The sequence below is a fragment of the Seriola dumerili genome, unplaced genomic scaffold (genome assembly GCF_002260705.1).
Source record: "Seriola dumerili isolate Sdu_G_001 unplaced genomic scaffold, Sdu_1.0 BDQW01000081.1, whole genome shotgun sequence".
Classification (NCBI taxonomy): Eukaryota; Metazoa; Chordata; class Actinopteri; order Carangiformes; family Carangidae; genus Seriola; species Seriola dumerili.
The window spans coordinates 1,625,522-1,652,310 of record NW_019174336.1 but is presented as its reverse complement, the minus strand read 5'-3'; the positions used below and the strand labels follow the sequence as shown (position 1 = coordinate 1,652,310).

The window sequence follows — 26,789 nt, the reverse complement described above, 5'->3', positions numbered from 1 at the left end:
AGAAAAAAAAGGGGCTGGTGGAGCAGGTGACTGTTACCTGACAGGAGCTTCAGCCATCCTTTCCTTACAATACCTTTTCCTTACAAGAATTAATAATACATCCTGTGAGCAGCTACGTCTTCAGGACAAACTGGAGGCTACAGTGAGGAGACGGGCCGGGGCTAGCTGGTTAGCATGCTAACTTCAGTCGAAGAAAAGAGTTAACATTGGTGTTTCTTCTAGACTGGTAAGTAAACAGCTGCTAATGCTAACGCTAGCTATGGTTCAGTAGCAAAACTCACATATAGCTCCTTTAATGTAGAGGAAATGGTGAGCCATATTACACCATTAACATTAACCATGATCGCTGCTGCTGAGGGGGTGTACGATTCCGGGAACTCAGATCCTCCAACATAATCTTTCTTTGCATGGCTTCTCTGGTTGCCATGGTGACACGGTGAGTATCAGTAGGACCGTACATTCAGGCTCTACCTGCCACTGCTGCCTAATTCAGCAGCTGTTTACTGCCTGAAAGCACCTGTAATGTTGCTGGTAGCGTGTAAGGGAAACAATTTAATCTTAATTAGCTAATGTTTTACCATATTTACTAACTCTGGTATTCACTGCTTTCCAATCCATGATCAAAACTTTGCTGATACATAACCTGAAGTAAAACAGAACCCACAGATGTTTTAATCTTACAAAACAAACTCAGAGTGTGTCAGAGCTAATGTGTCAGTAACTGCAACGGAAGGTCCTGATACAGTAGTAAGGGAAGTTTGCGTAGTGACAGAGACGAGCACCTCAACACATATTCACAGGTTTTAGTCAAATGTCTCCCACCTCCTCCGAAGGTCCTCCACCTTCTTTTTCTGTGGTGTAGCGGGCTTGGCCATAGTCAGCAGGTCCCCGAAGGGATCCTGAGTCTTCTGGCTGTCGCCCTCAGCACGAAGCGGCTTTGCCAGAGGGTTCATAGCTGTGGGGGGGGCAGACATGGAGTCTGCCAGGCTGGAAAGGGCGTGATTGCTAGCAGAGGAGGGAGGCAGGGAGGTGACGGAGGAGGGGAAGGTCGACTGGAGCAGTCCGTAGCTGGGCGGCAGGGTGGAACTGCCCGGTGAATGCTGTCTGTAGAGCCCTGGTAGTGTGGAGAAGGACTGTGGCTGCTGTGGAGTGTGTAGGTAGGAGCCTGGTGGGGGCCCACAGACTGCACTGAAGGGGTTCCCACTGACAGTCGGTGAGTAGTGCATGTGAGAGGAGGTGTGCTGCAGAACCTGGGCAAAGGGGTTGAGTGATATGTGAGGGTGCACTGGGTAAGGAGGCAAGCCCTGTGGGTACGACCTGGGGGGTAGCGTTGGTTTGCAGGAAGAGGACGACATACCAATATCTACCCCGTCATGTAGTGAAGTGGAGCTGGTCTGTGCTGAGCTGTTGAGGGGGTCTAGAAGGCTAATCAGATCTATACTGTCCCTGCTGGGCTTCAGCAGGTCTTCATCTGTAGTCATGCTCAGCGCTTGCCTGAACTCTTGCCCCCCTAATGTAGTCCTTCCCTCACTGGCTCCTGCTGCTTTAGAGCGTGACTGGGCCACCGGTGGCGCGAGGACCGTACCAAGCTCCGGCGTCTTTCTTCCGTGTGGACGTGGAATGGTGATGTTGCCGGGGGTGGAGGGCTCCAGAGGGTCGGGGCCCAGGCCAGAGATTTCACAGCTTGGGGAGTGGGCTTCTGGCTGCACAGGAAGTTGGACAGACGGAGGTCTGTCACAGGGAGGGGGCGCACAAACAGGCAAGGCCGTTTCATCCTGGCCTACGCTCCACAGCTTGTTGTAAGGGTTGGAGAGCTTGAGGCCCGGCAGCGTTCGCGAGTGTTCGCCGACACTCAGGTCCATCCGCTGCAAACACAAGAGAGCATTCAGACTGAGGTTTGAATCCATCTTAAACCTCGGGACCAGATCTGGAATCTGGACCAAATATTGTCTTTTGGGAAATAACACTATGAAGCAGAACATCTGACCTGGTAGGTAAACTTGGCTTGTAGCTCCCCAGGGTCTTTGGGGGTCCTCAGGTCCTCGAGGCTTTTAGCCAAGGTCATCGGCTGGCTGTCCGGCTCGTCGTGGCAGCCAAAGATATCGCCAAGCAGGTTGATGTTGGAGAACTTTTCGTTGACTGGGCTGGGAGGGGCAGTGTGACTCTCTGCCCCAAAACCAGGATCATCCCCTTCTATCAACTCCACCTCCTTCAGGGAGCGGTACGGCTGTGGCCTGCAGGGACAGTGTGAGTCATTGTTATTCACTTCCCTCACTTCATGGATCAAAACACTCAAACTGAAAAAGGACCATTGACCTTTTAGCAGAAATATAGATGGACCTCATCTTGGCAAAGGATGCTTTTTGAAGTCTAAAGTAGTGGGTGTATGGTTAACACGTCTGTAAGACTCTTCACAGCACTGTGGCATTGAATCCACAGACTCTCAGTGCTTTTAAAAGTCCAACTAAAGGGGGAACTGTGGAGATACTCTAAAAGCCTGTGGTGTCAACAGGTTATGGGAGAAACCTGAGCTTTCTATACTGTTTTATACTCATGGTTGACATCGTGCTTCAACCCAGTTTACATGCTGACTGTAATACAGAAAAATGCATGTGCATGCAGGAAGTGGTGCGCAATATGGATAGAATCTTTTTTCATATACAGCGATGTATATGACAAATATGATACATCTAATCTTCTTGAAACCATTTACAGTTAAAACAGCCTGGGGTCTGTTTTCTGCTGATCCAGTGAAGTGATGATTGACCCTGACAGATCTGGAAACTTCATCCTGTTGATGTGAAAGTTTGCACCAGCAGACCTGCTCACTAAGCCTGATACAACCAGAGATGTTAAAGGGAGAGCTGGTGGAAATATTGTCACCGAATCTGGTGAAACGTGGGCCAACCAGGGGCCAACTGTTCAATAAATATATGAACTGATGAGGAATGTATCCATCATGCCGCACATGCAGCCGCCTCCTACCCCAGCTCTCACAAGCCATGAAGGTCTGCACTGCAGCATGTCTACACCACTGAAATGATCTTGCTGCAAATATAAAAAGATGGATTCACTGTTAAAATGTATTGATCCTGAGAGCGTTACCAAGAGGGACACGCCTTCAAGTCCACGACCACACATGGGAAAGTGGTGTACGGGAGGGATTTGCACTGGTGTTATTTAGTTCAGGTTAGTATGCAGGTCTGTTTGGTGTGTTATCTCCCACATAGCTAAATTATTATTGTGTTTCTTCTGGTTCAATATACGCCTGGTTCCTCAACCCAAGTCCGGCCCACATACAAGCACGACTGGCTGCTTCCACATCTGGACTGATTCTGGTGCACACACACAAAATGTTCCTGGCTGTTGGCCACCACTGGAGGATAACAGCCGGAGTCAGTATATGAGCCAGACTTGGGCCGAGGACCCGGGCACATGTAGGACCACAAGTTTCATTTTACTGTGGATCCACACAACGCCAGTACACTGCATCATGTATACTTTAATAATACTGTTGACACTAGTGCACACCAGTGCTGTACTAGACTTTGTGTTAATGTGGCATGTTGACCCAGTGGTGGTACGTCACAGGGGCGACATAACTGTTTTTCACTGACAGTGGGCGCCGTGTATGGAGGAGCAGGAGCGTCACAGGAAGAGCAATGAAGCATTTCCATAATTTCATATTTTAATAGGCATTAAAGATAAATTGTGAAAAGAATTTATAAATGAACGATCCATCAATGAATGCTTCAGATTTAAAAATGGATTTGCAAAAACAACATAAAACATTCATTAAATAAATATTCAAATAGTTCATATTGTATTATTTATTCATGAATTACTAAATGTATTTATAAATTGTCTATGTAATGAGTTTTATGCTGTTTTGTGAATCCATTTTTAATTGTTAAGTATTTAATGATGTTATTAATTGTTCATTTATAAATTCTTTTTACGATTCTTATTTTTAATGCCTATTAAAATATGAAATGATGGAAATGCTTTATTGCTTTTCCTGTGACATCCCTGCTCCTGCATAGATGTGAATGTGCCGGTCCCACTGACACTTGCTTTTATACACAACTGATAGACAAACCCTCTACAATGACTACAACACCATAACACACACACACACACACACACACACACACACACACACACACACACACACACACACACACACACACACACACACACACACACACAGATTTCAATGGAAAAAAAGAGTTGATTTGAGAAAAGCTTATTAATGAGCGAACAGTGCAGAGCCACAGAGAGAGAGAGAGAGAGAGATGCGTACAGAGGCGACCACTCAAAAGGGACGGAGAAGAGAAAGCTGTCAGGAAACCCAGAGATGGAGTCATCGTCGTACTGGAGCTCGTCTCCGGACGAATCCTCCGAGAGAAAGACTGTGTAGTGACGAGTGGGACGGATAGAGCTACGGCGAGGAGAGGGAAAACAACAGGAAACACACAGCTCATTACAGGTGTGTTAATCAAGTCCAGAAACAGGAGAAGTAAAGAGAAGGAACATTAAGAAAAGGAAGATTAGTGATAACAGTATCAGGTTTTATATTCATTTACATGCAGTGTGTTAGTGTTATAGATAGTTATATCATGTGATTTACTGCTGAATGTGAAGTCAGTTAAAAAAGGATTAGTGGTAATTAGATCACGATGACACAAACAAACAAACCAATAAACAACATCTGTAAATGTTGTACTCAAACACTTTGATTCAGCTTGTTCCACTGCAGCAGCTGTTCACAGCTGGAACACAGTTAACACGGCTCTGTAACTGACTTCAGTGTCTGCAAACTGTCGTGAGGAACGTCACTGAAGCTCCAAATAAAACTCATCATTTCATTTGTAGGTTTTAATCCAAATCCTCTTGAAGTTAAATGAAGCATCTGAAGATTTTATCTGAAGACTGAGACTCCTGAGACTCTGCTCAGCAACTGCTGCTACAACTGTTCATCGTCATTATTATTAATACTTTACATCTCTGTGGAACCTGCATTGTGCTCCTTCCTCCTGCTCGCTCTCCTCAAAATACAATATCCAACAAACAGCATGAAGCATCACGGCCCCTCTGAGGCTTTTACTGTGAAGGAGCTGCAGTTTTAATCTTAGTGTAATTAACAGAGACGTGATGTCCGGGAGGAACACACTGGCTTTTCTTAACAGTGACATTTCTTACTCAGCTCTGCAAACTATAAAGAACCCTCTGAGCAGTTTGACCTCAGAGTTACTGCACTGACTCTCAGAAGTGTACATGTCATTTCTTAAGTACACACAGACAGTGGGACACACTGGATGTAATGGAGGGAGGCTTACTGGTCAACGCTGCTTTCCAGACTCACATTGCTGCTCGGTCTCTTCAACAACATGGGGGGCCGCGCCTGTGGAGGGAAATGAATAAGATAAGAAAACAGGAACAAGTTATCTGCACCATCATCGGCTTCTCAGTGAGGAACATTTTAGAAGTGTATCATGTTTGTGTGAATCTGGACGTCCAAATCAACTAAAGAGGACTTCAGTAGAGGAAATAAAGCTACTGTGAGGCAGGCAGCCTGAGTCTGATGGAGAGCTACAGGGGAGAGAGGGCCGCAGAGGAAATGGGACCAAATGTGCACAGACAATAAAGAGATGTGTGGAGGTCACAGGTAAGAGTGAGGGGAGAGATAAAGAGAGAGATAGCACAGACCTCTCTGTACTGTACAGAAGAGCGATTACACTAAACACATCGGATTACAAAGGTGTGACGCCTAGCAACACTAGCATCTGGTTATACAATATGGTAAGCTGATAGAAAAGGTTAGAATTGTGATGGATGATAAGTCCCGGGTAAAAACTAGAATCACCTCCTTGTGGTTGTATCCCTCCTCCACTCAGACTAGTTCCAGGTTACATCCTGTTCGTCCAGAGTCATATCAAATATGAAGCATTTGAGTGAAATTGTCATAATTGCTGTGCGAAGTCTTGAGTAATGGCACTGTGCCTTTGACCTTTGACCACCAAAATCGAATCAGTTTGTCCTCGAGTCCAAATGAATGTTTGTGACAAATTTGAAGAAGTTCCATCAAGGCGTTACTGAGATATCGTGTCCGCGAGAATGAGACGGACGGACGAACAACCTGAAAACAATATACCTCCGGCTCTGACTGTCACTGACGCTGAGGCATAAAAACGTCCATGAGTGAAATGAATGTAACATTTCAGAGTTGTGTTGTTGAGTCTCTATCATCACAGGGAAGCGTCAAGTCTTTGTAAACTGCACGCTGTGCATCGTGTCATTTTCTTCTTGCAATTTGGAAACTTTTCTACTATTTCTCCAACACAAACACGTTTAATGAAAACCATCCACAGCCTCACATGTTCAAACAAACCAGTGAGGGCGGATGAATAGTTAGTTAGTTAGTTAGTTGGTTAAGTTGGTTAGTTAGTTAAAGACTTTATTGTCTAGTGTGGAAAGTTATCTTTGACTTCACTGCACCGTTAAAACATAATTCAATAAAGAACAATAGTGAGAACAAGAGACTTGAGTTTAGTGTGAAATACATGAAAATATAAAATATGATTGAATAAAATGAGAGAAGGACTAAAGCTAACTTGTGTATACATTTCTGGTGGCCAGCTGCTCTTGTGTTTACTGTCAGTCGGACTCAGACAAGCGCTCACACTTCTTGTCCTGATAGACGCTGTTCTGCTCAAGTCCTTGTTTCTACAAATCTCTACAACGGAGCTGGTGGGTGCAACGTTAGCACGACCAGAGAACCAGAGTGGCCACATTAATATGGGAAATATGCCCGGCTTAAATGAACTGGAATTAATGCCTTTTCAGTAAAGGGATTTTCCTTTTAAACACTTCTTTTGAGGCTTTCTTTGAGTCATAACTCTGTCAAACATATGATGCACCGATTACTCTTTATGATGATGTCACTACATCTAATGTTAATCCTGAATAATGTCCACAAATCCACTGAGAAAGAAGAGAGAAAGAAGACAAGAATGTGGAGTGGGGTGTAGAAAGGTGCAAAAATCTGAAGACATTTATAAATTTATACCATTTCAGGATCATTTCTGCCAACCTGTCCAAAGTGCACGGTGATTGGCCTGTGGTCATCCCAGGTGTGCAGTGGCCCCTCCCTCCTGACTGCACCGGTGGAGGAGGTAACGCCCGCTGAGCCGTCATCATCGATGACTGCGGATCCTCCGGTAGAGAGGCCGTTTTCCGCCTGCTCCTGAAGAGGGGGGACACAGGGAAGTCGAAATGGGTGAGAGGGGTGATGACACTGCAGGGGGAGGGGGAGGGAGGCTGCACGCCGTGGCTGGGGTGGGGTTCAGTTAAGGTAAGTCAGGGTGATGTTTAAGGTATTTTTTGTGAGAGAGAGACCAAGAACTGTCACTTCCTGTGCTGCTGTCACCAGAGTAACAGTGTTTACGGCAACGGAGCAGAGCCACTTACCTTCTGCTTCAAGCGGCTCTTCACTTCCTTTATACGCATCTTAGCGTGATCCTTAGCCTGTCAATCAAACACAGAAAGAGCCACATCACTGCCATGTTCACCTCTACCTGACACTTCATTCTCTACCTTCTACCAGGATCCATGGACGTGCTTACAAACTTGTAAACGGTCTTCATGGCCGGGTTCGCCTTGGTCTTCACTGTGTTGAAGATAGCCCCGCCCCCTTTCTGTGAGAAAACATCAACACAAAACTTAGTGACGGACACACGGACGAACTGGTAGGGCTGACGTGTGAAAAGACTGTTCTCACACAGCACACGGATGAACTGTGCAAGAGCATGAAGTAGATAGCATCACCTAGAGGCTGCAGGATTCATTACAGACACAACACTAGAGACTGTTTCACCTCATACAGACGTGTTTCTGTTATTCAGCCATTTTAATTAGTATTGCAATGATACACACTCAGTGACCACTGCATGACTTTTAATCACTTTTAAGGCTCCTTCTGAAATCTCAGAGCTGCTCTCCCCTTATGACCAAACACACACACACACACTTTAAAAACATACCAAGTTTAAAACACTACTCAAAAAATACTTGTATTAAGCAGCTTTTAATTGTTGACTGTTTTTTACTTTTGGTTTTATTTTCTATGGTTGCATATTTTTTATTGATTTAATAGTTTTAACATATGTGTTTGTAATTCTCCCTGTTATACTTGTCTTGCCAATTCACACTTTACCTCTGTTCTCTGTCTTTTATTGCTTTGTTTTGAGTTTTGTTTGTGCAGCACTTTGTAACTCTGTTTTGAAAAGTGCTACAAACACATTCAAATATAATGCAGTCCCCAACAAACATGTTGTCTAATTAAACAAAAACGGGTAATATCAAGCTTCATCAAAGTAGAAGAGCTGTTGTACTGGACTGTATTAGGCTGCATAGGTGTACCTAATAAAGTGGTCAGGCAGTGCAGGTTCCAGGAAACCTTTTCCAGAATAAATTGAGGTTCCATAAGCATCAGTAACTTTGCATTCTGGTCAGAAGTTGTTGAGATCTGTTTTCCTGGATCAAAGTGGTGGATCGATGGACAGACATATGACCTGCACTGACATCACTGGTTCCTGCTGTTAGCACCACAAAACCAAGTGGCAGAAAAATCCCTGTATTATATTCTTTAGAGTCACATGCTGTGTGTGTGGGTTACAACATTCAGACCAGCTCACCTTCACAGTGAACAGCCACTGGTGGTAGGTCTTGTCACTGCCTGTGGGGGGAAGGTCAGGAAAATAAAAGGTCAACATCATCGTGCTGGGTACAAGCTGAGAATGTGGAGGAGTCCAGTCTGGACTCTGCTGATGAACGTGAGCTGTCCATCTATGTCTTGGGGGGTTACAGTGGATACTTATCAGGACAGACACATTTCACTTGCATTTACGATAACCAGTAATAATGAGCAGAGGTTAAACGATGGCAGCTGCACGAGGTTATCTGCATGATCTGTTCGTTTCCATGCCAAACAAACACAACAGCGCATTTATCAGGTGTCCTCTGTTATTTGTGTGATCCTCCTTTAAATGAATAAAACACAAGTTGTCGGTGCTCCTCAGTGTCTATGCTCCTGTTTGACTCACCTGCGTATTCACTCATGTTGATCTCCTCCTCGAAGATGTCACTGAAACCTTCCCCTGAGTTCAGCAGGTCCAGACGGCCGTCAATGAACTGCAGGGAGAAACATAATGTGTGTGAGGCCGCAAGACCAAGGGTTAAACAAAGATGTGTGAGTGTGTGTGTGGGAGCCTATAGTTGTGGGGTTCGACAGCTTTGTGGGGGCTGCACAAGTTTAAACGGCTGTTAGAATTAGGCCAGGGTAAGGGTTGAGGTGAGGCATTAGGGTAAGAGACTAGGTAATGCATTCTGTCAATGACAAGTCCCCATAAAGATAGCTGTACAAACATCATTATCTCAGGTTTAAACCATCGTATTGACCAAACCTTACTACGTGAAAGGACTGGTTGAAGGTTAAGACTTGGTTTTAAGGTTAAGGTAAGGGTTAAGGTAAGGCTTGAGATTAGGCAGTTTGTATGAGACATCTTTGAGATGGAATTCAGCATATGACCAGCAGGGGGCAGTACCAGTAACTAAGGCAAACATACTCTATAACAGAAGATGACACATTACAAGCAGCGCCAATGGTACGAAATGGTTTACACTTCCTGTCTCCTAAGTGGGCGTGGTCATGATTGATCAGTCTCATACTCTCTGTTTTCCCTCCAAAACAGTTCAATAATCATAAGAATAACAGTATTATTATCAGTTTGAACTTTTACATCATAGTTGCATGTTCAGGTCCCTCTAAACTTCTGCAGTTGGAAAGGAAGTTTATCAGTGACATTAGAGGCTTGGAAATGCATTATGTCAACGAGGGCCCTGACAAGCATAGACAGACAATCAGCTGAGTACCTGTTTGAAGAGCTGCAGCTGAATGGCGTTCTGCAGGAACTGTCTCATGGCACTGGAGCGATGATTCACAAAGGTTTCTTCATTAAATGTTATCGGCTCTCCCTGAAAATGAAGGAAAACACAGCAACTGTCAGAGTACACACACACACACACACACACTTCTGATCCAGTACCCACAGCCACATGAAAGCATCAATCCCAACTCTACCGCTGTCAGATCTGCAGCGTGTACTGACCGACTCTATCTGCAGAGCGTTCCTGTAGCTGCCGAACAGAGCCGCCTGACTCTTGAGGAAGGCTCGAGCTACGCCGTCCCCCGTTGTCGTGGAAACCTTCTTCAGACGACTTTTTAAAGACGACACCTGTGGGACGGCAGGTCACAGACGTCAGACCACATCAATTATCTGAGACTGTTTACATCCATGTGTGTACAGCGGTTCCTCACCACATCGTTGGGCAGGCTCTGGAGGTCGTCGAAGGGGGTTTCCAGGGTGTTTGTGTCCACATTCAGGACAACCACATCATCCAGAGCCATCCCTCGGACTTTCTATGAGAGCAGAACATGATATATTGACAATCGACTAAAGACACAAAGTCAGTGTGACTGTAAAGACAGGTGGTTCACCAAGAGTCACCTACCTCCATCAGGCTGGAATGTACTCCGATGAGGTAGGGCATTGGGGCACTGAAAACAAAGAGTTAGAGCCATTGTTACAACATGTATATACAAGGTTCATAGATGGGTCTACTCTCTAGGTCTTAACCTAAGTGTGTCACACTTTGCTTGGCAGATATTAAATCCTGGATGACACAGTTTTCTTTATCTCCTGGATCTGTCTGATCCCAAGTCTAAACTTAAAGCGAATGAAGTTTGATGCTGAATTCACGTTTCCTCTAGACTGGTAAGTAAATAGCTGCTAATGCTAACGTTAGCTACGTAGGAATAGAAAAACTTACAAATAGCTCCTTTAAAATAAAACAATACTTTTAGTTTTTTTTATATGTGTAACGTCACATATAAAAACATTGGAAACGACATCACTGCCTGCAGCAGGAAGCAGACACAGCCTTGAGGTTGTATGCCTCTTTTTTTTTAGGAAAATAAACTCAGTGCTGTTCAACACCTGCAGATGCCTTGATTTTATTATCGCCAGCTTAACAATGAGGAAAAACTGTTCACTTTGCCTCAGCAGTAAAAAAACAAAAACAAAAAAAAAACATAAGCAAATCAGGAAAGAGGACGACGTCTCACTAAAATATGATGAAATACACTCGTAACACTTACAGAACAGTCTGTCTCTGATATGACAGAGGCCTCACTTTCTCTGCAGCCGAGATAAGTGAAGAGCCACTCTGTGAGAGTTACTGTTCATGCTTTAACTTCAGCTCTGTGTCATCATGTGAAGAAAAGCTGAACATAATTTCACTCTCATCGTCATAACATGCAGATAAATCAAATACAAAAGCAACTTCCTGTGACAGACGGGGTTCAGTGGTGTTTGTGCAGATGTACGGATGTGCTGTGTGTGTACAGTCGTTGGACAGCGGACTCACCAGCAGTAGTCTAACAGATGCTGAGGCAGGACAGGAATGTAAACATGTTGCCAGTGCATTGGATACAACATGGCTGCAGACCCATGGACACAAGCTGTTAACTGTGGACAAACACCAAATACATGATGTGTGAGGTTAGATTTTATATATGCAGTTATTTCAACAGTTTAAATAAAATGATCAGAATAAAAACCTACGTCAACAAAATATCATGATATATGTATATACAATGAAATGTATTAGAGTGTATGTTATTACAAAATTCATTTCCATAATATCAGACTTTATCACAAACTATAGAGCCCAGCAGGCGTCACAGAGAGAAAATCATTCATTTTGTTCAGTTCACTTCTTCATATTTATTTTTCAGTTCCTATATTCATACACTTCCTCACTCTTCTACATACAGTCATGATGCCACATGTTCCATGTGTTAAAATGCCAACAATATGTTTCATGCTGTGTTCTGTTCATTCCTGTGTATAAATATGAATTCAAAAGCACCAAATAAATAAAGATGAGTTTGTGTGTTTGTTTCTCTCCATGACACTTTCTGGGCTTCGCAGTAAACTCTCACTCACATTACTGTTACAACTAATGTGCAGAATAAATCACTGTATAGGCCTCTTCATACTTTTGCAGCTCTTCATATGCGAGTATCCACATTTAATAAATAACGTTGCATTTTTGGTTAATCATCTTTCATTTTATTCGAATGGATAAATAGAAACTGACCCACTTAAAGTGGACAATGGTTGTGATGATAGAGCAACTATGACATCAATTCCTTCACTAAACACAGTGACATAAAACTACATAAACCACAAAATATCTTCATGTTTCTAACAAAAACTGTAAAGCCTATCACTCATTTATATTTGGATATTGTCCCACATATCAATAGATATACTGTTTACTGACTTCAGTTTTTATAAAACTTCCAACTCTGGGATTTACTCACCCCGACCTTCAAGTCTAAACATGACAAAACATTTTCTAAACTCTTTTCAGGGAGGTCACAGGGTAAATGTGTACTCCTGTTAACTGTATTTTCTAATAAACCTACTTATTTAAGAGACCAACATGGACAGAGCTGTAGAGGAGAGAAGGAAGAGGAAGTGGACTCTACTTACAGTGCTTAGTTTGCTACAGCAGATGAGGATTCGACGTTCATAAAGCATACTAGCGTACAGATGAAGCATGTTATTGACATCTACTGCTACAAAGTACTCTGTTAGGTTTCTCTGCAGGGGTCAAACACAAGAGGAGAGAAACAGGTGAGTTAGTTGTGAAGGTGAAGACCAGCAGAGCCTCAATTCAGCATGAACAGTATCAACTGGTTCAGATCATAAGACTCAGTATTACACAGAACGTATCCAGTAGACAGTTTACAACAGTAATGCATCATGTTTATAACAGGGCTGCAAGTTAGGAAAAGTACAATTATAGTTCTCATAATAGGTCAAATGTATGACTCTCTATCTCATTATCAATATTCACCAGGTTAAAATGATAACGTTAGAAATGATATGGTAACTCTAGATCAGACTTAATGGATCATCATTTTTAAAAAGTCACATTTGATATCTGATCTGATATTGTCATGTATTTATTCATTTTGTGGTCTTACACACATTTCTGTGAAAATCAGTCAAAAGTCTGAACACTGTAGGTTTATCAATAATCTACATTTTAAACCACCCCTCCCACTGGATGAAGACTAACACTGTGCTCTTTGACACCAGACACATCCATTCACACTCCTCCAGTATGTGTCACAGTATCTTAGCTCGTAAATATTTAGCTTCACAAAAATAAACTTGCAAAATTTTTGGTTTTGAATGTAGCTGCACTAATGATGGACAGTTAAAAAAAAAGAAAAAAAAGAACGATTCTGCTCAGTCAAATATAAGGAAGTTCAGAGGTGTGACTGCAACATCTTTCAGCATCGTATCAGAGTTGCGTCCGTCAGGAAGTGATGAAATCAAACAAAGGGCAAGAGAGAAATAACCAACACTCACGTTCTCAGGTATGCTGGGGAGTTCCCTCGTGTCAGGCACAGTGAAGAAGGAATGCTGGAATAAAGAGAGTCAGCGGTATGAATGACATTCAGGACAGACTGTCTGGTGTGTGGCCTTTCATTCCACCTTAAAGTGTGACAATTTGGCACAACTATACTGTAACAATACTTTCATCAATGTGGTCAGAAACACATTGTATAAACCTGCCAGTTTCTAACATAACACGAATCTTACTATGTCAAACAAATTATTGACAGTACAACACAAAAGAAATGTAATATTTTAATGGATTTGGAACTCGTATTATTCGTCTTACTATTGTCTTATTTTGGGGATAATCATGCTCTAAGTCTTGGAACTACAGCTCACAGGATGATGAGGATTGTGGAACGTTAACAGGAAGTATGATGCCGCCGTGGAGTCAGTAAGTTACTGCAGATGTGGGCCCCACTTTTTTAGCCTATATTTGTTCATATTTTGAACTGGCACAGAAACAGTAGCTGATTTAGCTATTAGCAGCTCCTGTTTGCAGTGCACCCATGGATGTACAGACAATTGTCACTGTCATCTTTTTCTGTGATTTCTAAGCAGATTTATGGACATTGATTCATGATGGACATCTGTGACAATGATTTCCTTGGAAGTGTAAGTCACTCTGCATCTCTAAGTATGTATGTATCTGGTTGGTGCAGGGTTTTAAAGCAGCTTATATCCTCTATGAGCTGTGTGTAACAGCCACTGCAGCAGTTCCAACTGTTGGTGAGCAGCCAAATCAGCTCCTGGCTACAACAATTAGCTGGGTGGAGGTGCACCTCACAGTTTGAAAACCTCATCTATTTTGGTCGCAGTTTGTACTTTAAAGATAAAAATGTCATCAAGTTTCTGATGCTGAAGAAGTGATTCAACCACCAGCAGATTATCATTTTTCTATGGGAGGAAAACAGACTCTTGCAGTGCCTCTAGCTTAAAGTGAACTCAGCTGGATGTGACGTGGTGGAGTCAGACTCACCACACCAAGATGAACCGGGACCCCCGGCTCAGGGATGGGGAGTTCATGTAGTGATAACAGGAGCTCCTGCCACTGGCTTTCCTGAAGGATATGGTAGAGCCAAAATTCACACACAGTCACGTCTTCATGCAAGACACACAAACTTCACTCTATATAACTCCAACATAAACACAGTGACAAGCTGCAGTTTGCACAGAATAATTACTGCAAAGTCATTCCAGACATCTCTCAGTCATGTTATCATCACACAGCAAGTGTGACTGATATTCTGCTGTGTCAGCTTATGGTTGTGAAGAAGCATAAACACTGACATTAACATTCAGATATCTGTCCACACTCCCACAGATACATTTGAAAATGGCTTAAATGGCTTATATGACAATATCAGTGTTATAAATATATCAATTAAAACTAGGCTTGGGCCAATATTCCATTATATTGAATATTGCGATATTTCCTGCCATGTGTTTTTTTTATTTTTTTTATTGCAGTTTAGCTCAGTGTGTCTGAGTCCAACCCTCATTTCACTGCTTTACTTACTGTACATTTAAACCTTGTGACATAAAAAACTTCTGTTTAGTGGCAGCATTGCTTATACCTGAAACATGAAATACAATAATACAATGATATTGTAAATAAAGTTTTTTTAAAAACCCCACCCCTTGGCCATCATATGTGTTAATTATTTCACATAAAATACAAAAGATAAACAACAAACTGTAGGATAAAATTACATGATATATCACAATATTTGGGCTGGATTGTATCAAGTCATACATTTTGGATATCACCCAAGTTTAATTTAAACAGAAACTAGCAGTCTGCTCTAGTTCTCCATGTCTGAAGCCAACTTGACGAATCAGGGAAAACTCTGGAGCAAATTAAATTCACAGAAACAGAAAGAAAAGTTGAAATTTAGCTCAAAAGAAAAACACTGATGAGAGCTGACAAACACTCGCATGTTGAGTTCAGTAATCCGTCAACAAACCAACCAACAGACTGAAGTCTAGAAATCTGATATGACACAAAACGAGAGGAGTCACCCGTCCTCACTCACCTGGCCTTTGATAGTGTAATCTGCCAGGATATTAAGCAGCTTGTAGAAGACTTCAAACCAGGGCAGGTAGCTGAGAGAACAACAAAGAGTTTGTACTTTTACAAAGCGTAACATCACATTGTGACTAATGGCACATCTTAATTAAACACTGTTAAATCTGACATCTTCGGAACTGTAGTCAGCCTTCACTCTAAACCCAGTTGGAAATTTCAGAGTCTGAGACATTTATCTGGTAAACTGGTCGTGAGAGGAGTGATTGGTTCCTTTAACGAGCTCATGAGAGTTACTGTTTCACTTTAAAATCCTTACGCTTTAAAAGGCCCCATCTCTGCTACTTTCTCTATTTGTGAAACAAAGACACACACACTCACACACGCATGAGTGTGGCAAGTGGCACAAAGTAGGGCGGGGTCAATGGCCCCTTCCTTACTTCCAGCTAGGGAGATGTTTGACCTTGCAGATCTTTTGTTTATGAGTTCATCTGGTTTCCTTTTCACTCTCCATGATTTCAACTTCAATTTCCATTTCCTGTTTTAAAAATCTTCTATAGATATGGCAATAATATCGTTATCATGAATTCTTTTGATCTCAACACCAGCAGCTATACTTCCAACACCCATAACCCTGGTGCCCTTGCTTGGACCACATCCATCTTTGAACCCAGCCCAACTACACACCTGCGAAGTTAGTGACTGTATCTTGTTGTTACGCTATTGTGGTGACAAGAGTCTGTCCACAGAAGGAAAGAAAAAGAAAGAAAGAAAGAAAGAAAGAAAGAAAGAAAGACAGACAGACAGACAGACATCTGCCAAGTTCTCAAAACCACCTCTGTGGTACTTGCTGCTATAAAAGGTCTCTCTAGGACCACATTTTGCTATGATCTCACTTACACGCGTGCGTGCGTGCGTACGCGCGCACACACACACACACACACACACACACACACACACACACACACACACACACACACACACACTCACCTGAGAATGCAGTAGCAGGTGTGTGCACCTGAGGACAGGCGACAGAAGCCAAATCTCTGTTTGCTCTCAATGTCAGTCAAGACAAAAGTGAAGTTCTGTCCGACCTGGTTGACTGTCAGGCTGCAGGGAGAGAGAGGTTCAGAAGGCAGAGAGAGAGAGGGAGAGGACAAACGTTTAATCACAGCCCTGCAGACCAGCAGGTTCTGTCCTCTTTGTAGAGGACGGCTAGGAGCTGTTGGAAATCAGAAACTGAAGTTTGATTTACTGAGGATCTGCAGACTGATAGTGTGTGTCCATATTTACTCTGATGTCACCCAGTAGACTTGGGTTAATTGATAACTGTTAATTGATTTTTCATTGTCAACTAACCACTGTGGCAGAGGCAGCTTTCTCTGTGACCGGATGGAAGGACAGAGTGCAGTGAAACACTGAGGAACTCTGAGGCTCTTTCCTCGCCCTCACCACTCTGGTGCCACAGTGGGGATGTGCAGTGGGGATGTGCCACTGACAAACTACACAGCTCAATATTTATGGCATCTCACAGCATCTGCCACTCACCTGGCAACATATCTGACCTACTGTTTTATGAAAGATGAGTTTTAAAACCTCCACATGTGCATCAGTATAACAAATGATGCTGTGCCTTTTAAGACACTGTCACTACAAGTAGTCTGTGTGTGTGTGTGTGTGTGTGTGTGTGTGTGTGTGTGTGTGTGTGTGTGTGTCTGTACCTGTCCATGCTGAAGGGGAAACAGAACTTGGGCACAGTCTGAAGAGTTTCCTGTGGGAAACAGATGAAGGTTAATAAAGAACAGTAGTTACATGAATTATCATAGTATGCACTTCCATTTGTAACATAAATAAAAGAGTGTACACATCATACACTGGTTAGTGTTAGGCCTGTATACAGAAAGAACTACTACCCTGTTTACGTTATGTGGCAGTCCTACAGACTGAAGAACTACAAATCAGCTGTGAGGAAAAGAAAAGGTAAAAGGAAGTACTGTATTCCACACCTGGTCTGTGTAGTCTTCAGGGAACTGCCTCCGCACCTCCGGCTCTGTTAGAAATCACAGACATGAAGTGAGGGTGTACAAGTGACTAGGATCTAACAGAACACATTCAATCAAAATTCATATCTAGACAGACAGGTTCAAGAAAAACTAGAATCACCTCCTCATGGTTTTCTGCCTCCTCCACTTGGACTAGTTTCAGGTTACATCCTGTTTATCCAGACTCTTATACAATATGAAACATTTGTGTGAAATTTTGTCATAATTGCTGTGAAGTCTTGAGTAATGGCTAAAAAGTGTTTTGTACCGTGGCCCTGAGAGCTCAACGCACTGCAAATTCAGAAAACGTCTTCATCAATTTGACAACACATGCAAATAAACAAACACGCTGTACATTCAGTCCTACAAAACAACGCAGTGTTTCTAGGGGACACTAAGAAATGATGAACTTGATGTGTTTTCTTAGGTTGCAGTGTGTTGAGCTCTCAGGGCCACCGTAGTTTTGTGAAGTCATACTGACACCACCAAAGTCTAATCAGTTAGTCCTTGAGTCCAGGTGAACGTTTATATCAAATTTGGAGAAGTTCCATCAAGTCGTTACTGAGATATTGTGTACACGAGAATGGGACATACGAAGGGACAACCTAAAAACAATATGCCTCCAGCTCTGACTCTTGCTGGTGCTGAGGCATAAAAACAATAAATGAAGTTCTGATAATTAATTAATCAGCCTGATTAAACCTCAATCTGAAGGATACCAGCGTGGTTCAGGAGGGATCAGGAAGTCCCATTAAGTACAGTGGAGAGATTCAAGAGGACGGTCAGCAACTAGCACTGCCAGTGACTGGACGTAATCTGGAGTCTCAGTAACATGACCCTCTGCAGCCACCAGACCAAACTCAGGCTTCATGCTGGCCAGTATGAGAGGAGTGCTGCAGTACAGGGCCTCTAACCTGGAAGTCTCACAGGAAAGCAGAGGAAGCAGTGGCCCAGGCTGAATCCCAACTACAGCACAGGGTGCTCATGGGAGTTGTGGCAGGACAAAGATTTTGCCTAAGCAGTGGCACAGTGGGACGCTACGACCATAGACTCTAAATAAAGATGGGCGTAGCCTCTGTAACGTCACCCACAGGTTTTCTGAAGAGCGGTTTTGAAGCTCAGAGTGAGCTGCTCCACTGTCACCATCTTGGCAGTGTCTGACTCCGCCCCTAACTCCCAGCTAATCCAAAAATGGTCAAAGATGTGGGGTGTGGGTGAAGCTGAGACTTCATTGCATACGCACCTGTCACTAAAAGCGGCCCGCCTTCAATTCTCCATAACTTTAAGTGTTAATAAAATGTAAACAGGTGAGTTATATAAACAGGTGTCATGAAGGAGGAAATTAAGTCTCGAGACCAAAACTGTTTTTGTACCAGGCTGTAATCATGTTTATTTCTGCTGTAAAGTTGGACATTTTAACATGGGAGTCTATGGGGACTGACTCACTGTTGGAGCCAGACTCTGGTGGTCATTAGAGGAACTGCAGGTTTTGGTTCTTCAGTGCTGGCTTCATGTTTCAGCCTCGGAGGTTGATGTTTGGCTATGACCAGGCCCAAGGCAAGGAGAGGTGAAAGGTGTGGGCATAAGTCGAAGAGGAACAGGCCAGCAGGATTGGCCTGAGCTGTGATAAGCAAAGTCCCACCACATCTACAATGGACTACCAAGCCCTTCCCACTTATTCACCGGGCCAAAGTTGACACACCTGCTTTCCCGCTCTGCCAACAGACAGGGATGTTATAGCACATCATCAGCTGCTGCCATAAAGCCATGGGAGAGGGTCGCTATTGTTGGCATCAGGAAGGAAGTAGCGGGGGCCATCTGCCATGAACACCACCAAGTGCTTCCAGCCAGCAAAGACTCATCACACTTGTCAGGACAATACAAACAACCTTCAAACCCGACAATGTCGCACGGTCAGAGCTAAAGAAGGAAGTGGTGATACTGGAGCTCACTGTTCCCTGGGAGCCAATCAGAGGAGGAGGACCAAGTATGAGGACCTGATAGAGGAGTTTCCAGAGCCGGTGGGTATAATAGTGTTAGCTAACCGTCGTTGATCTTAATGGGGTTGACTAAATAATAACGACTGGACTAGATTAGAATTTTTAATGATAACCAATCATTTCTATGATGATTTGAGAAAACTCTCTGTGGTCAGAACAGATGTAGATCATTCTTATTTTTTTCTAAAACACCTCAGGCCTACTGTCTGTCTCTGTTGCTGCATGTTGTCTCCAGCAGAAGGAGTCAGTCTTGAGCTTCACTGCAACATGCTGAGAGTCACACTGACGCCTCATGTAAAGGGCGAGTGTTTGCAAATATGAAAAGGTTTCTAGAAGATGTCTAGAAATGTCAGATATCATCCCACAAATTTAAAGAGAGAAACAGCATATTGTGGGGAGCATAAATAAAACCAGACTAAGAAATGCTGTGTATAACTCCCATTATTAATAATAATCCCATAAATCCCAAAATTAAAAAATTATTAATAACCCCATTATTTCTTCAGTGTGCAAAAAACTAAATGGTGGTCTGAAGTGATTCCTGTTTTAAGAACAGCAGAAGTCAGACTGAAGAAGAACTGTGTGATACAGACATGAACATGGGATATTTAAGACTGAACAGGAAACGACGAGAGGCACAAGTCTCCAACAGGAAGACGTTCTTAGAAATAAAGCCTACAGTTTCTCCTCAGTACCCAGGAAATGAGTCACATAGAGCAGATTAAAAAAAAACTCCGACAAAGATGAGATCAACCTCCATTTATCATGAGCTTTAAACCAACTGTTCGCACCACTTATAATGAACCAGGGTCTACTTGTGACCCCAGTTTGAGGACTCATCTGAGGCCAAAATGTAGAACATTTTCACATCAGGGGTGCCTCAGTGGCTCACCTGGTAGAGCACATACCACAAAGGCTTATTCCTAACCGCAGCGGCCCAGGTTCCAATCTGACCTGTGGCCCTTTGTTGCATGTCACCCCTCCCTCTCTCCCTGACTTTCCTCTCTCTCAGAATAAAGGTGCAAAAATAACTTTAAAACACATTTCACATCAAAAACTGCAGAAATGCCTGAAGACAATGAATTCAAATTTGAGCATCCAAGAGTCTGAGACACACAGATCAGGTGATGAGGTGTGATCAGGTGATGGTTTCTCCCCGATCGCTCACTTTGGCGAGGCTGCCAGCTCCAGGAAGAGTCCTTGTTGTTCAACTGTGAGACCTTCAATGTAGAAGGACAACCATCACTGCAGCTCTACACTGATCGGGACTTCATGGCAGTGACAGTTTGTAAAGAAGCAGCTAAATGACTGAGACTGAGAGAAAACAGAATCTCTGGTCTGATGAGACCAGGACTGAACTGTTGGGCCTCTACACTAAACGTCATGTCTGGAGGAAACCAGACTACAATTGGTTGCTCCCCTGGAAGTAGAAATGCAACACGACTTTACTCGTGTAGTATAGAAGCCTTGATGGCTTACTGCTTATGATCAGTGTAAAACAGAAGAAGAATGCAGCTGTACCTCCAGCCTTCACCAACTTACTGGAGCTGTGTGTGCCTGGATGGGAAACCTCCAGATACGCCTCAAACGTGGACTCTGGGCTCTCCCTGGAAGAGAGGAAGACAGATCATCAGTGTGGTCTTCTCATGTTATGGAAATATTTATCATTTACATTTCCTCATCTGGCAGCAGCTTTTATCTAAAGAGACTTACAGTGAGGTTCACCACTGAAGCTTCAGAGCAGTAGAGACCTTGGTGTAAGAACTAAGCACTACATCTGTTTAATTAGTGAAGGAGATCAGGTGAAGTCCACAGTAGGAGCTAGTTAGACATGTGGGGGTGTTAGAGGTGTTAGAGAGGAGGTGCTCTGTGAAGAGAGGAGTCTTCAACAGATGCTTGAAGATAGAGGGATGCTCTGCTCTGATAGACTTTGGTAGCTTGTTCCACCATCAGGGAACCACAGACCAGAACAGTCTGGACTATTAAATATTACATATTTATATACAGGATATATATATTTATTTATTTATAGTGGAGCCTCCCACTAAAAAAGATATTTTACTTTAATTAATTTAACAGAAACTATACACAACCAGTTAGGTTGTTCTGCCAAATATTTATTATGACTGAACATTTGTCATTAATTTGAAATTTTCAGCTCCATAGTCATTCTAATATTTAAAATGTGTCAAAGAAGAAAACTATAAGTGCATCAGGGTTTTTAACATCAGAAGTAAAGTGAACTTCATTGTAATGCCATAAATTAAATAATAATAATCAGTACATCACATGCACGCATTAATGCACAGTTGCACTGTGCATAAATCCTGGCTGTACTGCCTGTTTCACCAAGTTCCCAGCTCCTCTGTCGCTCAGTCTGCAAAGAGGTGGTGCAAATGCAGTTAAACTGAAAATGGAGTGACAAATTATCAAGTGATTTGATCCATTTAAAGCTGATTTGATTAGAATAGATTGAAGATAGACTAAATAAAGCGTTATATAATTGCAGTCCATTTGCAATATGATGGAAACAGAGCCATGTTTCATCATTCTGAACACACAACTGACCATTTATCGTTTCAGGAAAGTGGCCTCAAGGGTGGAAGTAACAAAACATAACTGATAAAAATGAATATGAATTAATAAAGTGATGAAATGTATGTGAAATGAAAAACACAGTGATACATTGTCAATTGATTTGATAAAACTGATTGACCTTTTATTTGAAACATTTATTTGAAAGGCATTTTCCCAGCAGAATATTACTACTACTACTACTACTACTACTACTACTACTACTACTAATAATAATGATAATAATGATAATAATCTCTACAAAAACAATAGGTTCTTTGTACCTTCTGTCAGGGACGATTTGGGCCCCGACCTTTGGTGCTCAGGCCCTAAATATGTGACTTTTAAAAGCACCATGCTGTTCCAAAACGTTTTTACTCACACACAGTGTAAGTGCCTTACTACAACGGAGTGTGAAAGCCACATTGAGAAAAAAAAAAAGAAATCTGAAATTTCAAGAATAGTCATATAATGACGAGAATGAAGTCTATTTATTATGAAAATTAAGTTGTAATTTTGAGAATAAAATCATACTATTTCAAGGAAAAAATATTAGGAGATTAAAAATGTGAAATTAAAAATTGATATTACATCAACCAATAAACCAGGTGAAAGAACAGTAAGTGTCAGTCTGAGCTGCTTCTGACAGCTGCTGTTTCTCTGCCTGACAATAGAATAAACTCAGTTTCTGATGATGACAATGATGATGATGAGCCAAAAGATGAAGTCTCTCCTTATTAGTGAAACCTCTGCTAAAGTAGAACTTCACAGGATGCTCCACGTTCCTCATTTTAAAGCTTCTTATAATTCCCCTCTAAAACACAGAACCTACAATTACAACTTTATGCTCATAATATTATGACTTTATTCTTGAAATATTATTTCTTTCTCAAAATTACAACTTTTTTCCTAAATGTGGCCCTAATACTCCATCGACCTTACAGTACTGTCACCTGTGATAAATAATGAAAACATATAAACCTGTATTCTGGCACGTAAAAAAAGACCAACAGCAAATATAAACCTAGCCTTAGTATAGCTGACCTATAACACATTGATCAAAATACATAAATGGATAATAGATAAAACTATTGTATGATCGTGACATGATAATCATCATCATCCCGCTCCCATCTGTAAAAGATCAGAACAGGAACAGTTGAGAGAGCAAATAGAATCATATCTGACTCCACTCATCCAGCTCACCCTCTGGTCCAGATGTTACCCTGCAGGAGAGTCCTTACAAATCACTGCCTTCACAACTTCTCCCCACTACAATCCAAACCTCAAACTCCACCACAGCCGGTTATCACCCTCTGGTCAATCAGTCAATGTGTATATTACAAAGTGCAATTACCTCTATCACTAATAATAAAAAGCATGCCCAGTCAAACAATGGCTGTGTGAGTTTTTCTCTACCTACATGACCTTTTATTAACACTTTTAATGGTGTTTAAAGCAACAGGATGAGGAGAGAACTACAATGAGGTAATCAATGAACTGGACACAAACACATATTCAGGCACATTCACCCCAGAGTCTTACAGGAAATAAGGTGAAACAGGAAAACACCAAACAAACATCAGTTTCCTGAGAGTTGGAATAATCACCTTTGTCCTTCTGAGGATGGAAAGGCATCAGTGACCTTTTCCATAAAGTACAGACAGGTAACACCATCTACTGAGTGAAAAAGACCATATAGCTAGGCTTGGGCAATATCCAAATTGTCTCAAATGATCTCAATACAAATATCACAATGCACCATTATATTATATACAGAGGGGAGCGGGGTTATAGTAATAATAATTATATTGTTGTATTTTATATATAATATATAATTATATCATTGTATTTTATCTTTCAGGTATAAGCGATGTTGCCACTAATCAGCAGTTCAAAGTTTTATTTGTCACATGCCAAGGTCCAACGTACAGGAAGTAAGCAGTGAAATGAGGGTCAGACTCAGCAGCAGCACAGACAAAAAAAAACATATAAAAAAAATATATAAAAATTATGAAAAACACTGCATGTGGTGGGAAATAAATACATTTATTTCACAAATAACAATTAGCCTATTATGGACTATGGATGTATGGAGGTACTTGTCACTTGCAATACTCTACATGCCTGGCCTGCTGTTTCTGCACCACAGCTCCTGCTCAGCTGCTGCTCAACAGACAGATGCTGCACAAACAGTCTACACCAAACTGACTGCTGTCAGAAACAGCAGGACAATGACCCTAAACATCAAAGTAAATCTACTACAGAAAGAAAATCCACCTTCTGGAGTGGTGCAGGCAGAGCCCAGACCTGAACTCAATAGAGATGCTGTGGACTGAGCTCAGAGCAGCACAGCACAGCGTACTGCGCATCTAACATGTAAATATCTCACTGTATAATATAAAATATAACATTTAAAAAAATAAAAATAAACGTACAACAATTTCACACACAGCATACATCTTGCTGTAAAGTATGAAAGTGAGGTATGTTGCTTCCAATGTAGAAACTCTGTGCTTTTACTGTAAATGAATAAAAATAAGTTTGACAAAAACAATGTGCATTGTGCAATATAAGAAAAGACGTGCACTGTGCCTCTCTAGTCTCTACTGCAGGACTTTGCCACATGTTGTTGGCGTGGTGTTAGCTGTAGTAGCAGGAGAGTTGTGAGTAACGCTGTCTGCAGCTGGTGCGCTGGCTATGGGTTTACCACACACACTTTACAGGTATATTAACGCCCAAGTACATTTGCTACTATGTTTGTATTTTAATCGGTCAGAATGAGGCCGTCCGCGATTGATAAACTACTCTTTACTCGCTCCCCTGTACCTCTTGGTTCTGCTAACACGCAGAGACTAAAAGAAAGAGAGAAAGCGGGAAAGAGGGAGGCACATGGTGTTACGTTAGAAGATGTGGACACAGTGGATACTGAGCGATACTGAAGTCAGTTCTCAATGGTTCTCAAGTGGTCAGTTAAGCTGCTGCAGGTATGAGACAGCTGAGGGAGAGGCAGAGGCAGCAGGTCACAGTGTGGTGAGAGCAATATTTGTTGTTGGTAACACTAACTAACGAACAAACCTACAGTCCTCTACTGTGTCACTTTAGTCTTGAAAAAACAATCTAAACAACTAGCTCTCTCTAGTTCTCACTCCACTCTGTTTGAATGCTATGTTTGTGTACACTCTGGATTCCACCATTGTATTGTTGTGCGTCCATGAATTTGGGGGGCGGAGCACTGAAGGGAAGGGTGTTTTTTTGGTTTTTTTTTTAGATCAAAATATCTACAACTGAGATAAATATCTACAGTTTCTCAGACTCTCAGAATTGCTTATTCTACCTTCAACTGTTACATATGTTCAACAGGTTTAGTGCTTACCAAATGCATGTTTTCCAATGAGGCCTGGAAGTTGTACGGCATCATTTGCTCTGATAAATACTTTGGATTTTTTATGGCCAGTCATTGAATAGTGAGAAATGGGACTGGAATCGCTGCAATTTGAAATGTTTCTGTTCAATATATAATTGAAAGTAAGTAGTAAAGGTGTTTACTTTATCTATTCTTTACTGTGATTCTGCTGTGAACATCAGTGGTTAAAAAAGGGTTTATTGTGTATTTTATAAATGATTAATGATTGTTAATTGTTAATGATTAACATAAATTGCTTAAAACCCCTAATTGGGATGTCTGACCAACAACAAAACGGGTTTGATGACACACTTTTGTTAATTATCAACATGTCCCACACAGCAGGCGCGCCATAATATGACCCTGCTTACATGCTGATCCTGACATGTCATTGTCTGCATTCTGCAGAAATTCTCTTACTAATAGGATTTCTACAACTTTCTATGACCCAGTTCTGTCAAATTGCTTGAGCAGTGTTACTGCCTCTGTGCAGCTAAATGAAGAAGTTCTCTGCTTCATAAAGACCAAAGAGTCTTTACTGTGTTATATAACTGTGATGGTACAGATGTGACAGTCATTTTTCTGCAATTATAATAACTCATAAACAACTGACTAAAATTTCTTAGTCTAACAACACCTAATGACAGTTTAGCCATAGATCTGTAATATTTACATGGTGTCAGAGGAATCATTAGGCTACAGTTAAGCACAAGGACATCTGTCAGACCCCTGCATCTCTGCTCTGAACTTCAGACCTGAAAACCGGCATCAGGTTCAGGATGATCATCTGACACAGATACCATGTTTACACTGGCTGTACATACACAAATATGTTCCTAACTCACTGTAAGTCATCTCTGTCTCAGCCTGTGACAGCCTGTAGAGGACTAGTAGAGCTCAAAACCATAAGAGACGTAAATGCATTGTTTTTCCGGTCAGTACAGTGGTGAGCCACCAGTGTTTTTAGCCTGTGTCGCAACAAGTCAGGGCCTCGCACTGTACTGTATCTTTCCCAATGACTCACAGGAACAAAGCTAACAGAGCAGCAGGCCGCTAACAGCCTCCGATAAACGGGCGGGTAAACATTCTTACTTTATTCGGGACCCCATCCTTATTCCTCGCCCCGCCGTCGCTGGCAGCCGATATCAGTGCGCAGACGCGTCTGTCCGGAGATGTTTTTCTGATGCTAGCCTGTCACACAGA

The 26,789-nt window shown here is 42.1% G+C and overlaps 1 protein-coding gene across 4 annotated transcripts; it reads right to left on the bottom strand.

The window, feature by feature from the left end:
- Window positions 1-293: 293 nt before the first annotated feature.
- On the bottom strand, window positions 294-26,789 carry dennd1a (DENN domain containing 1A). 4 transcript variants are annotated; one of them, XM_022744513.1, is made up of 23 exons: window positions 26,679-26,789; window positions 21,149-21,213; window positions 17,571-17,614; window positions 17,286-17,335; window positions 16,555-16,674; window positions 15,575-15,644; window positions 14,518-14,598; window positions 13,509-13,562; window positions 12,621-12,731; window positions 11,488-11,588; window positions 10,573-10,618; window positions 10,379-10,480; window positions 10,170-10,295; window positions 9,934-10,035; window positions 9,105-9,192; window positions 8,697-8,737; window positions 7,626-7,697; window positions 7,471-7,527; window positions 7,070-7,246; window positions 5,340-5,404; window positions 4,304-4,441; window positions 1,988-2,234; window positions 294-1,865 (listed from the first exon to the last, which is right to left on the bottom strand). In XM_022744513.1, the coding sequence occupies exons 1-23, from the start codon at window positions 26,693-26,695 to the stop codon at window positions 804-806; spliced, it is 3,036 nt and encodes a 1,011-aa protein (XP_022600234.1). In that variant the 5' UTR covers window positions 26,696-26,789; the 3' UTR covers window positions 294-803. The 4 variants fall into 4 exon arrangements, with proteins under 4 accessions (XP_022600234.1, XP_022600235.1, XP_022600236.1 ...); XM_022744514.1 differs by having other exon boundaries at window positions 7,094-7,246; XM_022744515.1 differs by lacking the exon at window positions 4,304-4,441.

Coding starts and splice junctions, on each gene's coding strand:
- dennd1a (XM_022744513.1), bottom strand. Junction 10,036..10,169: donor ACGCTCTGCAGATAGAGTCG/GTCAGTACACGC, acceptor CTTCATTTTCAG/GGAGAGCCGATAACATTTAA. Junction 7,247..7,470: donor AGAGCCGCTTGAAGCAGAAG/GTAAGTGGCTCT, acceptor CCCCCTCTTCAG/GAGCAGGCGGAAAACGGCCT.